Source organism: Mastacembelus armatus, chromosome 21 (assembly GCF_900324485.2).
Source record: "Mastacembelus armatus chromosome 21, fMasArm1.2, whole genome shotgun sequence".
NCBI lineage: Eukaryota > Metazoa > Chordata > Actinopteri > Synbranchiformes > Mastacembelidae > Mastacembelus > Mastacembelus armatus.
In genome coordinates, this window is record NC_046653.1 from 13,510,362 (window position 1) to 13,525,407 (window position 15,046).

At 37.2% G+C, this 15,046-nt stretch overlaps 1 protein-coding gene across 1 annotated transcript; it reads right to left on the reverse strand.

The window, feature by feature from the left end:
- Positions 1-280: 280 nt before the first annotated feature.
- On the reverse strand, positions 281-14,679 carry rbms1b (RNA binding motif, single stranded interacting protein 1b). Its single transcript, XM_026295149.1, has 13 exons — positions 14,629-14,679; positions 11,283-11,458; positions 9,464-9,522; positions 8,220-8,311; positions 6,197-6,354; positions 5,379-5,458; positions 4,697-4,812; positions 4,262-4,311; positions 4,010-4,091; positions 3,705-3,755; positions 2,985-3,095; positions 2,753-2,833; positions 281-2,647 (listed from the first exon to the last, which is right to left on the reverse strand). The coding sequence occupies exons 1-13, from the start codon at positions 14,677-14,679 to the stop codon at positions 2,576-2,578; spliced, it is 1,179 nt and encodes a 392-aa protein (XP_026150934.1). The 3' UTR covers positions 281-2,575.
- Between the last annotated feature and the right edge of the window lie 367 nt (positions 14,680-15,046).

Here is a 15,046-nt window from a genome sequence, read left to right on the forward strand (position 1 = left end):
CAGATTCTTTATTAGCTATAAATTGAGTGAGAGAAAATGTGAGAGACGGTGCTTGGATTTCATCCATTTGAAGCCAAGGCCCAGTAAAAAAAATTATATTCAAATTTATTGTTCACATATTTAAAAGGGCTACACAAAAATGTGTTTACCTAATTTTATCATAAAGGGATACACGTTTACCAAATGACATCAGTCAGTTAAGAGGAACATCAGGTGTATTCAGGGTTTACAATAAAGAACAATAGTGCTAATTAGAAATAAACATCAGACTCACAACAAATTAAAAGTTCAAAATGAAAAAAAAAAATTTATTCATAAGTTTCAGAAATGAACAGAATAAATCTCAGGCAACAATCTACGGACAAAAGTCTTTGGCTTCAACAAACACTACACAACAAAAATACAGAGGAAAGATTCATTAAACTGTACATACACCTTACCACAGGCAACTGTGTGGCAAAAAAACAAAACCAAAAAAAACTTTTATATAGCTCTATGAAAATCTCTTTCCTCAAGCTGTCTGTACAAAAGTCTTCATAAATTAGAACTTTTTCATATAACTTAATGACTGTTTAACATGATGGTTACTTTGACGCACCTCTGCAACTCTTGACCCAGATACCATGGCACTTGGTTCAGACACCATTAGCAGCATTAACCTCACAAGACAGTATTACTCAGTCTCAGGCATTATACAGAAATCTCAAGTATAGCGGCCCTTTACATTTGCTTAGCTAACTACAGAGGAAATGCTGCTGTGAGTTTGTCTAGACACAAGACAAAGCAACAAACATGTTTGTTTAAAGGAGCACAGATCCAGTGAACAGCACAAAGCTTTGTTATCACTGTTGGTCTCAACAATCTTAGATCAGCCTTTGAATTCTATTGCCATTGCAGCACCTCTTTTTAAACTCTGAAACTGAATATGAGAAGAAACATGTTCTCGTCCCACCTAATGATTACAATAACATATCATAAAAAAAGGTCTGAAGAAAAAAAAAATCAAAACAACCTGAAAGGAAACAGCTGTATGTGGCCAGCTCCTGAGCGTGGCATTTGGTCAGGAAGGGCGGGCTGGACCTGCTAACCCGACCTAATACAGAGGAGAAAGAAAACTCCGAGGTAGATAATTGGTCTGACTGACCACCAGGTCAAATCGCAGGCTAACTAGAAGACACCTTAATAGAAAATTGTGGTTTATTCCACTATAATCAAAAACAATCAGACTTTAGTGCTATAGTATATTAGACTGACCAACCTATTTTCTTTTAACATGATTTTTACTGTTTCATTTCCTGCACATATAAAAGGCCTTCCTTCATACTTGTGTATACACTTGTTGTACTAATACCTATGGAAACTGAATGTCAATCTATAAGAAAAGGCACACTGTCCAAACTGCATTCTAGCTTGCAGCATCATTATGTTCTAGTTAAAAAGACAAGTGATGCTATTTCCTAGCTAGTGTACTACCTGGCAATCTTTGGTGGAGTAAACTACAGTTGAAAGTGCCAAGTTTGTTTCCTATCAAAGAGCGAGGTGCAATAAAATAGACATAATCAGCTCATTTTACCCCTCAACTCACTGAACTATCACAAGGCTTTGATGCGTTTTTTTTTTTTTTTTTGCACAATCATAAGTCCATGGTTTCTGTTAGTTTTTCAAATGTAAAATTGTAAGTGAAAAAGACACACCCCATCAAAATAAGAATTAACATCACCCAAAAAGAGGCAAACATGACCAACAAACAAAATAATCCCATCTCACTCCCCACACCCACAAAGCTAAATCTGCGCTACTCAACAATATACCAAGTAAAAAGGCAAAATTTAAAAAGTCATCTTTCAGCAGAAATTCTACAATATTCCAACATGTAGAGCCTTCTTACGAAATAAATATTACATCAAATAAATCATCAGATGTGGAGTCATTTCATTCAAAACATTTTTCTCTAAATTCCTACTTTTTTACTCTTTTCATTTAGTTCTAGGGGGAACAAACAAAAACAGATTTCATTTTAAAAAGTCCTACATTGCTGATTCTAAAGGCAATAGCTCATAACGTTGCCACATTCTGTGATGGTCTGTACAACTGCTGTTTCAAATCTATTAAGGCAAATTTTATTCATACAGCAAGATCAATCTAAAGTACTAAGAAGATTCACTTTACAAGAAAATAACACTTAATACTTCATCATAGCATCATTCACACAGCAAGCACAAAATGATTTTCAAATAGTCCAGCTGAAAAAAAGAAAAACCTCAAGAAAAAAATCTGGAAATATTAACAAAAGAGACATCTACTATCAACTAGTCACACAATTCTTTCTTTTATCCTGTGGTTTTCCTGGGTAAAAAATAAAATGTTTTCTAGTATGAAAATAAAACTTTTCCTTATTTTTTTCCTGTATAATTTGAATAATTTGATAAGCTCAGATGTTCTCTCTAAAAATTATACCAAAAATAGTTTTACTTAAACATTTGCAGAACCTGTGCAAAACAATGAAAAGAACCTTAAAATCCACTGCATTTGTGGACATGATTGTTTTAGCTCTTATCCAAATGTTACCTCAGCACTACTTGGTTTGTTGGTAGGAATATGGAGAATGATTGCTGGATGAGTCCACTTGTGACTGTGCACCATTTTCCTGGAAGACATATTAAGAGAAGACTAAGTCTTTGCCACAGCCATTTTTCTAAGAATGAACTGTTCATTTTTATATCTGTAAGGTGGCAGTGGTGTGAAAACATACCTCCACAGGAACAGGCGCTGTCTGCATGTGGGCATACTGTGGGATATATGCTCCTTGCATAGCTGTGTTGGTGGCCATAAACTGCACAATGAAAAAAAGAGAGCCATATATACTAGTAAGGCATATTCATAATACATTTAACATTTAAAGAACTTCTCAAGTAAGTATAAGTATGCACAAATAAATATAGTGGGTAAACTCATTTCTGATCCTATGCAACGCTCTCTCTCACCGTTCCTGCACTGCCCAGAGACAGGTGACTCATCTGTTGTGTAAGGGGAGTGATCATGGATGTAGGCTGGAGTGACATAGATGGGTCCATAGAGGGCGATATCACTGTACCCTGGAAGAAAAATGCAAGCAGCTGAGAGTAATAGAGAGTAATATATCCAGCTGGTGATGTATCTCTCATTAAAGCTGAATTATTCTACAAATAATAAAGATAACAGAATGAGAATGCATTATTTTCAGGTAAAGAGAATCTAAATAATCTTAGACTTCTCATCTAAAAACCATAAGCAGAAGGTCTCAGGTCTCAACCATAAGCAGAAGGTCACAAGTTGACCAAGTGGCTTATAAACATCTTGGCTAGCCTGATGCATCAAACAGTGTTTTCTCATCTATATTGGCTCATTTTTAATATGAGAAAGGACTCATCTCTCTTAATTCTAACCCATCTGTTATAAAATATCCAGCATCTGTCATCAAATTAATTACTTTTTATAAGCTGTCATCTTTACATTCCTATACAAACACTTTAGTACTATAAATTCTCAGGGTTCACTGGCACCTTATGTGTAACCTACTAATCCTTCATACTGTGTTTGTTTACAGAAAAGTCTTTCAATTCGGTAGCAATCATAGAGAGAAATGTTTTCATACGTACAATAAATAAAAAGGGAACAAAGTGTTGTAATGAACACAGTGATGATGAGAAATGACATAATCTTACTGGGTGCTGCATGATGTAAGGCTGATGAGGCACCCAGGATGGGTTCTGCACCTGGAACATCACACAAACACACTGGCACTGAGTATCTGCCATTTCCAGAGATCACATGCTACAGTACTATTACTGGCACAGCATCAAGCATGACAGATCACAATAGCCATTGTCACATATTCAACCCACACTTTTACTACACAGGACATGTGTTTGAATCCAGATGACTTTTGGTTGATAATCATAAATGCTGAGTAATGTTACTACATGCAAAACAACACTAGACATATATCATTAGAGACAAGGAGTCATACCTGGTATGTATGCGACATGTAAGGAGATAAGGAGGTTTGAGCAATCATCCTGTTTGAAATACTGTAGGCTGGTGGGAAAAATCTGTGGACACAGAATTAAATGTATTTTTTATACAACAGGAAATAATATCAAGTACTGTTTCAAACTCTTTTTTCATTTTATGTTGTGTAGCACATTGTTTTGAAAAGTGCTATATAAAAAAGTTTATCATTATTATTATTATTATTAGCCAGTCTGTTGTTGTAGCTTACCCATTTTGCATAGCAGCAGCACTGGGGTCATATGTGAGTGTCATTCCAACCTGGGAAATAAGGACAGCACAGGCTTGACAAATAAACTGATGCATGCAACTCACACACATATACTAACACAGTACCATCACACAACAGTCTATTGTGCATCTTCTATTATCGAACCTGAAGAAGAGTGCCTATGCCTAAAACTTGAAAATAAACAGCAGGTTTACAACTCACTAAAAATTAAATGCATTGCAGAGTGCCAGATATGATAATATGCATGTAATGTATTTATTTAGTTAAAAACTAAACACCAGTGAAGTCCCTCCAAGTGCTTCATTTTTGTCAGGATATAGCATTTCATGTATCCTTTTTTATTAAAGGACCCTATTCACTGATTTATTTCCATCAGCCACTCAAACCTCTCATTTCATCCTGAGCACCACTTACCCGTCTGGTGTCACCGTCCCTTGCCCAACCCCGACCATTCTGTGCAAATTTATTTTGACTTTGCCTCTTTTTCTGCCCGCCATCAGCGAACTTGCACAGCAATGGTTCAGAAGGTGCTACAAAGAGAGAATTGTTGAGAGTATAAAATTAAGTTTTTTATTTATTTATTTATTTATTTTTTTGCAAGACTGTCACACACACAGTCCTGTCTGTTGTTGTTTGCCATGGCGACATTCACTTCCTGAAGCCTGGGAGTGCACATTTATTAGCCAGCACAGGAACACAGACATCTAATTTGGCAGCTGTGGAGCTATAATCCCCTCCTCTTCCTAAACGAGGCAAGGCCAGCAGAGACTATTTCAGTCTAATAATCCAATTAAAAAGCTTACAGAGGGAGTGGAGACCGCACAGAGCAGCTTCTCTTCCCATTTCTTTGTGCTTTGTTACTTTGGGCTGAGTGTATAAGAGCTTTTTACCAGCAGATTCACCGACTTCTGTTAGAAGCATGAATCAGTTGGCTGACAACTTCATCTTTTCTATATAACTACGCCCATTAACACTGTGCCTATTATAGTAATTATAATTCAAATTCTGCTATTTTATTTCCTGGTATGTAGATAAACTAGTTAATTTTACATGACTATGTATGCCTGTAAATAGGAGATTATAGAGTATGTCTTACCTGGAATACCTGGAGGTGTTTTAATAAACTTTCCATTGAAGTGAGAAATGACCGAGTCACATTTTTCAGTTGATTCCATCCTGAAGTTATAAAAAAGAAACAGAGCATAACTACATTAGTGATAACTTCAGCGTGAACAGAACTGCTTCCTTTCTGGGCGAGTGGAAGTGGTGGTACAAAATCAAAATTTTCTGCAAACCCATCCTACAAGTTTAAATGTTTGCAAAAAAATTTGTATAGTCTGCACACCTACACACACTATTATGCTATCTTTGTTTCATCATTCATGACCCTGGCCTCGCCTGTCACGTATTTCTGTCAAGTGTCAGGTCGTACAAGCAAAACTGGCCAGCATTACCACTGTAATTAAATCAGCCATTCATCATGAAACTATTTTTTAAAGGAGTTTCCATTCGCCCATAAGTGAACTGCTCTTTCTGGCTAGTTATTTACAACATAACTATGTGTTTTTATGTACTTTAGAAATGAAACACATTCTGCATTGAACTGAAAAACCCAGTGCATTTTTAATTATTTTAAAACAACATTAGGCATGTTTTTATAATATTTTTAAATGTCACTTTATCAATAACTGGCAACTGGTTTAGAACTGCAGCCTTAATCCCAATCCTGTACCGCTGTAACAATATTGCCTCTCAAAATAACACCACATTTCCTATATTGTATATGTTGATGCCTAATTTAACAAAGGTAATTGTTAACATTTTTCACCCCTCCTACATCACTGGCATCACTTCCATTTTACTGTTTGAAGCTGTGATTTGTTCCTGTTTACTGGTGTAGCTCAACTATCTGACCTGGCAAAGCCCACTCCTCTGCTGGCTCCATTGGAGTCTCTCAGGACGCGCGTGGATATGACCTGGCCGAAGTGCTTCAACATATTCTCTAGCTCCTGCTCGTCCATAGACAAAGGCAAGTTGGAGATGTACAAGTTTGTTGGGTCTTGTTCTTGTTGCTGAATGGTCAAAAACAGAGAGACAGGAGAATCAGATTACACTAATGGAAATGCTGGAAAACAGTGGGAATCACAAAAATATTTGCGCATTACTTTTAAACTGGCTTAGTAACATGTATGAAAGAAGGAGGAAGAGAGGAGGGATGAAGTTGTGTTGAAATTTCATATAATTTATCCCTGGAAATAGCTAAACATTTAATACTTGCCCATCACTGTATGCAAGATTAATTTGGGCCTAGTCTTCCCTGTCACATAGTTTCAGTTTACTAGAATGAATCTTAGGTGTGTGACATCTCCAAAGAGGGTGTGAGGATAATGTAAGTAATGATCACATATTTAATTGATACAGTCAGTTATCCATTATATGTAGCTTCTCTGCTCTAAGAGGGAAGAAAGAAGAAATCTGAAATAAAGAAAACCAGCTGTATGTGTGAAAAAGCTCAGAGAAATTAAGGGACAGGAATATGGCTTTGAGATAACAAATCTGTTCATCTACTGAATAGGTCACCACTCATCAATCAGTCATTAACTGTGACTGGCACATAGAAGTAGTTGTAGTGTAGATGAAGAGCTGACAAAGAAGGGTACAACTGATGGAGGGATGTTTTTCTATAGACACAGGGAGTATAAGATACTGTAAAATTATCTGCTGAACTCAAAAAATGCAGTTTGTTCATTTCACTAAAGACTCAGCTCCACACTGACAACTTGTAGATTCCCAGTAAAGGCTCCCTCTTACCTTTTGACCACTGAGCAACTACACTAGAGCAGTTGGGACATTGAGTGTCTTCCTCAAGGACAATCCAATAGTGGTAATGAAGACTGGGGAAATTCTACTTCTCACTTCCCCAACTAGATATATTTGTTGATTAAGAATTGATTAACTTAATATATTCTGTTTTTCCTATACATAGGTGGATTAGATGACTTTATTGTATGTATACTCAGAAAAGTACAAACCTAACCAAGCATCACAAGAGATTTGGTAAAATACCATAAGGTTACATGAAGGGAAACTCTTATCTGGTTTTTTCTGCCACCTTCCTTTGAAATAATAATGAGTGAAAGCCCATTGAAGGTTGACTGGGCAGATAAAAAAACAGGAACAGGGACCTTTGTCAGTGACAGTCTATAAAACCCAAACAAGCTTCTGCAATAGTAAGAATAAAGCTGGAGTGAAAAGCTCACACTTTATAATGGCATTTACCTTCCACAATACAAAGATTACACTTAGGCATTCCCCTCAAAGCTGCACTATTTAATTCACTATTTTAATTAAAAAAGTAAAATGGGTGCACAGAGGCATGTCAAGAAGTGCCACAGATCCCCAGACAGTGAAATGAGGCCAAGGGTTCTTGTTCAGTGTTGTATGGGAGCTAATTTCCCCCGACTGCTTCTTGTTACCATAACAGCACATGTAAGAGACAAGTGTAATGCCAAAATTAACATAGCCTTACCTAAATGAAACCATATATTTAGTATGCTGAAACACTGAATGACTTGAATTTCTATCTATAAAACATGGAGTCCATTAATTTAATTCGAACGTGTCTAGTGAAAAAGAGAGATGTGTTTTTCTGAAATGGTTTTTAATATCTCAAATATATTTGCAGCCTCATTTGCTGCATATTTGATTATGAGAGGTTTGGTCACAGTTTAGTGGCACTAAAGTAAAACTATCTTTCACTGTAAGAAACTAGATGCAAAGTAGGTATTAGGGACAGAAAGACTACTCGTAGCTCCTGGACAGGCTTAGTGACCAGGATTAAGTTTGAGCTGCCTTACCATCCAGACGGAAGGGAAACAGTGCACATAGGTGACTTATATGGATGTCATATTGAGATTAGAGTAAAATGAATGCTCACTTTTGCCATTTGAGCTTGGACACCAGTGGTCTTCAGGGCAGCCACAGCCTTCTGAGCTGCAGCGGGGCTGTCAAAGTCCACAAAGCCATATCCTGAGAAGACAAGCATCACGTTAAGTACATCAAATTTAGTACAATATTGTATAGCCAGTACAGATAATGACAGAGCCACTGTATTATTTGGGCTGACCTATGTCTTTTTTGTGGGGGATGGTAATGATTTATGGTATTCATCTATGGGTGTGTTAATATAACAAAATGTTATGGTGTGTTTATTGAGAAGTTGTAAATAAATATGTACAGTATGTATGTATGTATGTTCTGCAATACGTAATTGTATATAATCATATATGTATGTGTGATTTTCTGTGTGTGTGGAAGTAGAGAAAGGAAAGCGCTGAGGATGCAGATACCAATGTGACCAGGTCAGGGTCAGCTCTTTGTCCTGGGGGTACAAATAGGTTGAACCCATAGTTCAGCTTCTACTGCAGCCGCTATTTTTAACCTATTCGAGCTGAAGTATAGTGAATGTGCCATGGCTCTTTCAGCTGAGAAATGGGCCCCAATTGGTACTATAAGCTTAACTTGAATCTTAGTTACAACAGGATCTGGTAATATGTGAAATTAGTGAAAAGATAACATGTGACTTGAGTCAAATAACACAGGTTGTGAAACTCTAGCTCACACAAGGTCATTGTAAATCCACCTCTGGGTTCTATTTAAAATTCACTCAACGCTTCTCAGTGTTTTCAGCAGTATCCCCTTTTACTAAGATCCTTTGATTAACTGGAAACTGCATAATCCAGAGCAGAGCGACCAGTTATTCTCTTAATCACATTAATATACAAGAGAAGTATACTTGAACCGGAACAAAATGAACAGTGTCACTCAGCAGAAAGAGGAGGAGTTTGCATTCTTCCCAAGAAACACCCACTGCAGTGACACACCAACAAACGAGAGCTGAGGCTTAAAATAACATGAGCTGGGAGGCAGCTTTAAGCAGCCTGGCTGTCTAGCTTCCTCACTTGACAACTACATAGCTGTTAAATGACTTGGGGTTCAGTAAGAATTCACACATTGGAAGTCTACCAGTTTTCTGAAAGCATAGAAGTGATATTCTCTCCAACAGTGAAGTGTTGAATATCCCACAGGGCGGTTCATGTGATTTATTTATCCATGGTTAATTAGAAGAGAAAGAAAAATGGTGGTGTGTGAAGAAAGAAAAGAGAAAACAATGTCACACACCTTTACATTTGTTTGTAGTCTTGTCCAGAATGGCTTTTGTTGATACAATTTTTCCATACCTAGGGGAGGAGCAGATAGGCGAGGTACTGTTAGCAGGGTAATGTACCAGACAGAGCCAGTTATAAAACACACAGAGGACGAGGGTTGAGCAACAATCTATGACATCACTGTAAAAATATGAGAAACAGGAAGTGGTTTCCATGTGCTGCTGAAAATCCCCACTTTGTGAGAGCAAAGCTAAACAGTTCCTTTGTCATGAGCCACATTAAACCATGATGTCAAACTTAACAAAATCTCCTTTCCTCTATCTTTTTCGTGAGGTTCATGGAAACTTTGGGTTATCAGTCTCCTATCTATTCAATAACGTAAAATTCTGACATATAATTACAGTTCCAATTGAACATTTAGGAGCAGTTGTGATTTTTATACCTCTTATATTTTTAGATGGCACACTTTCTCAGAAGTCAACTTTTTTCCTTTGACAAAAGCTTGTATGTAATCTGCAAAGCACTGCCTGAAAAATGCAGAGATTATGACAAAAGTCTAGTTTGGTTCATGTTGTTGCAATGTCTTCAACAGAGCAGTGGTATGCATGTAGACCACAGAAAACAACTAATGTTAACATCTGAGAGTACAGTATGACTACAGTGTTACTTTGTAAAAGAAGCTTTGATGCGGAATCTGTTAAAAAACTAATGGTATTGAGGTGAACCAGTAAAACCCACAAAATCTCTTTTCTTTTAGATACAAAAGAGTCTCAATAGCTCATTTGACTTCTATAATTGTATATTTTGGTGCCCATTTTAAAATAGATGTTTTGTTAAAAATGTATATTGTAATATGTGTATCTCCATGTTTCAAACTAACTATACAAGCAAGCAACAAAATTGGGATAACAAGACTAAATCCGAAGCCAGATGTTTAAAAAGAAACCACCTTTGAAATCCTCCACACAACGGGCTGGCGTTTGTTTTGAATGTAAATTCTTAAAAATGTAACTTAATTCATTAATTTACAGTATGCTACACTAGGTCAAACAGCATGAACTTATGACCTTTAATCTCAAATAAAAGAATTTTTGAAACCTTTAAAATGCAGACATTTATATGCTCCAGGATTATTCAGTTTTACCTTGTGAAACCCTGTGAAAAAGCACAAGAAGAAAGTCCTGCTTGCCCACAGATTTACATAAGTGGTAAGGATGAGTCCAAAAGCTGAAGCCAATTTCAATACACAACATATTTCTAAAGGGCCAAAGAATGAATTGGCTTTGTGTTTTAAATCAGCATTACACTGGGTAGATGGAGCCTCAGAAAATAAAGCAAAAGGAAAGTCCAAAGCACCAGGGTGGTCTTTCTGCTTGGCAGTTATAAAGCATTCAGTCCACAAAGAGAGCTGTGGACAAGCCCAGTGCTGACAGTATCCTTCCTTTATCCACATACATGATATATGAACTCTCTACTGCTGTGCCTCAAATACTGTCAAGTAACTTATTATCTATGCTCTAGCTTTGTCTGATTAAGATGTTTAAGATTTTCCATATCATAGTCAAATGAGGCATGCAGTGCTGCGGCATTTGTTACAATGTCATTTAGAAATGTTTTTATTATAAAAAGATGAGTAAAACTAAAATTGTTTCTTGGAATATATTTAAAAGATCTGTATCAGCTTATTAATGAAGAAGGAAACTTATTAGAACAATAAATTAGAACACAGACAATAATGTATACATAAATATGAACAGATGTTCTGATGTTTTTATATAATAAGCATCAAATTTTCTTTGTAAAATGGTACATTTATATAGTATGGTACTCACGGCTGACAGAGCTTGACAAGGTCATGGTCCGTGGTTGAAGGGGACAGGCCTCGAATGTAGAGGTTTGTTTTGCTGAGCTGATCCCAGTTTGCAGTGCTACTGCTGTTGCTGTTGTTGGGGCTGGTGGTGCTCGGGCTTGGTGGAGCCATGGGGCGTGACGCTGGGGCAACAAATTGCTGGAATAGGTGCGAGACAGAAAAACTAGGGTGAATTTATGTTAAATTTAAAGTAATAAGGTAATTTAGTAACTAAGTAATTACTGGTTATTATTTATTTTTGTACCAAATTGACCTCAGATTCAACAGGTCAAAATGAATGATATCAAGTTGATTTTTTTTCAAAATGTTCTCAAAAACATCCTAACATGTTTAATATTTGTTTTAAATTTTTTATCATAAATATGTCAAAAGAAACTTAATAGTAGTGTTTTCCTGGCCACTCTGATTAAAGTTAATATGTTTGTTGCAGCTCTGACTACACCTAATGTCACTGATGGGTGTGACTGGGTGTGGTTAGAAGTGTGCATCTGATGACATATTGTATTGGTACACTTTGGAATATTGATTATCTTATTTCCTTTAAAATTGCAAAGTCATTAGCAAACAGTCCCTTATTTATCTATTGAGCAGATACTAAGCAAAATTATCATTCATTGTGCTTCTAGGAACCTGATGAAGGTAAGTAATTCATATTCATTTTCTTTTTAGTTCTCCGACAACTTCTGAGGCAAATAAGTTCTTTAACTGCACAGTGCTCCACTGTGTACATGAGCTATCTGCTTACTGTGTCTGACTTGGTGCTAGGAAGGCAGTTTATAGTAGGTTTTTAGAGCTTTTTTTAGAGATGCCTGCTGCATCTGGCAAAGACTAAAACCAAAACAATGAATTACAAATACTGAAATGCTATTTAGGACAACAGAATCAGATGATTATCATCTATGGGTATATGAACACAAACCAAAACTGATTAAGCACATTTATATAAGCCTAATGATTTGACCAAGCCAGGACAAAACAAGAACTTGTGACAAAACGTCTGCAGTTTTTGGAAAAAGGAGGAATAGACAGAACAGAGATTAGATTTCACTCTTTGCATAATTACGAATTAGTTTTAGTCTATTTTTGATTCCAAGACCAAGAAAGACCCTCTCTGTGTCATCACTAAGTCACTTATATATACAGTAGCTACATATTAAAAAAGATAATAAAGATAAACATTAGGAAAGGATTACTGTTTTACAGAGTGATCGGTATCTGTATGGCAATCTCCATCACAACTTCGCCTTCAGCGTACAACACAGCCCACAAGGGCTTGTAGCGCTTACATCCCACTATTTTAACACTGCTTTGAGTTGTTAAAAAAAGCTATTCATTGGTCAACATAAACAATCATGATGTACTGAGTCAGTTCAAACGTGGCTATGTTTCTTCACCCTATTAGTAAAGAAAAAAGTTGCAAAGTTGAAGACAACTTTTTTGTGAGGTTACATAAAGCATAGACCAACAAGTAGAGCTGCAATTTTCATATAAAATTTGTTTTTGATTCATTTTCTAAGTGTTGCTGATAATTGTTGCAGAGGGACCTAGATAAGAGCAGAATCCCTTTCAGGGATTTGTCTTCTTTACTAGCTAACACTGCCTCCCCCCCTTCTCCTCACACCCATCCTTTGAGGAATCATATGCTGAGAGGAAGCTGATGGAATCCCAAGCATGAAGTGGTGACAGGATTGAACAACCCAGGTCTGGTCTTCAGCCTTCTCTTGTGGATGGCTTCCCCACATAACTTCACAGCGAAACATGTTTGACCTACTGTTTTTCACCTAACTGTTGGCAAATGTCCTCATTTCCTCCAACATAAACACCACTTAACACCCTTCTTTAGCATGTTATAACAAAAGTTGTCAAAACACCTCACAAATGTTCTAGTCCTCCTTTACAACAAAACCATGACTTTATGTCCCCTTTTGGTGTAGTTATTACTAGGAAACATGAATCACACTACAATATGACATAATGTCATATTTACCAAAAATGATAATAGTATTAATAATAAGTAATAATCAGTAAATGCTCTAACTGGTGTGGCAGAAACTGTGTCATCTAAGTAGCTTCAGTCTTGATGTGTTGCCCTGTTTATGTGGAAGCTGTGTCTACTAATCTTTTTTTTTTTAAATCCTCTGAAATTTCTCAGGGACTCACAAGAACAATGTGTATTTACCATCTGTGTTTCAGGTGAATTTTAAGAATTGTAACTGTCATCACATCTTAAACGCATTTGTTTGCTTCAAATATGTTAAATACTATGGCAAATAATGGCTCTTACTAAATACTCATTACATACAATGCAGTAATAGTTTAACACATATGTACCAACACCAGTCTTTAAAGAAATACAAGCAACAGAGCCCAGCTCTCCATTTGTCAGTGCCAGGGATAAAGGTGACTGTGACTTCCCTGTTCTGTGGGGCTGAAAGTAAATTTCGGTTTCATTCATCTGCCTGACTGCTTAGATTCAGGACTGTGAAAGACCATGATGGGGAGAGGACGGCCTCTTATCAGCCAGTTCCAGACCAGCAGAGCCTGTCATATCCGAGCTGGAAATACACAGGGCTTCCAGTAACAGGCCTCGCCCATGGAGCTCTAGCCACAGGGTGACAGCATGAGCACAACACAGTAAATATGCTTATTCAAATCTTTCAGCTAAGGGAAGTTTAAAAAAATGTATATGTACAAGGGACAAAGTGAATGCATCAGTGGACAACTGGTCACCCATACCGTAAAATTCTGTGCAATGCTCAGCTACTGCAAGTAAATACAGTGTGTGAACCACAGTTTAGACGTGTGCTCCAGATATTTAAGGTAACATTTGGTCTATTGAGTTTGATAAGACAGAAGTCAATCAAAATGCTCACAAGAATACAGTGCAGAAACTGCTTTTGTTTCTTAGAGTTCCTGTGAAGTGGCATTAATGGTCAGTTCGTGTGTAAAGGTCATTTTGTACCTTTAAAACCCTAAATATTAAATGAGGGCTGCTTGTGTAAAGTAGTAGGCTGCTGCCGCGCTGGCCAGTCCAGGCATAACATTAGCAAAGCATCAACTCCAGACATCGGCCTATATCTCTCCAGTGCCATTACACCTGGAGCACAGTACCCTCATTATGCAGTGTTACCTGTCGTGACCGCAACACTTCCATTTCAAATTGCATAAGTAAACCAAAGTAAGTTTTCTTTCTGTTTGAGCGTCGCCTCCAACGTTACATAATTATTTAGGCAGAGAGCTGCCGTGAAACTGACCTTTTCTTTGAGGACATCACGTCTTAATACTTTGGTGAATATTAGCGTATTTACCTGTTTGCGATACGAAGTCCTTAGTGGGTTTCCAGTATTAGCAAAAATCATCCTCAGCTCGAAAAGGGAGGGTATTTTTTTACTTAAGCTACTCAGTTCTAGCGAAATACACCAAACTTAAAAGTAGAAAATTGGTTGACATATGTGTATATATCCTCCTTACTCCGCTAAACCACACACAAATAGGTTTCTATGCATGTTAACACTGTGCATATCCTTCGTGTCGTCGACTATCCGGTAACAGAAAAACCTCCGTGAATCGTCCTAACTTCGCCCGCCCAGCCCCGCTCGTGCGTCTGGCCTCATTGACTTGCAGTCAGCGCTGCGCAGGCCAGACCCTGCCACGGTGGAGCAAACCATTCCTTCTCTTAAAGTAGGGGTCACCTCTTAGCGGTGTTCTCAAAACATGTCACACTTC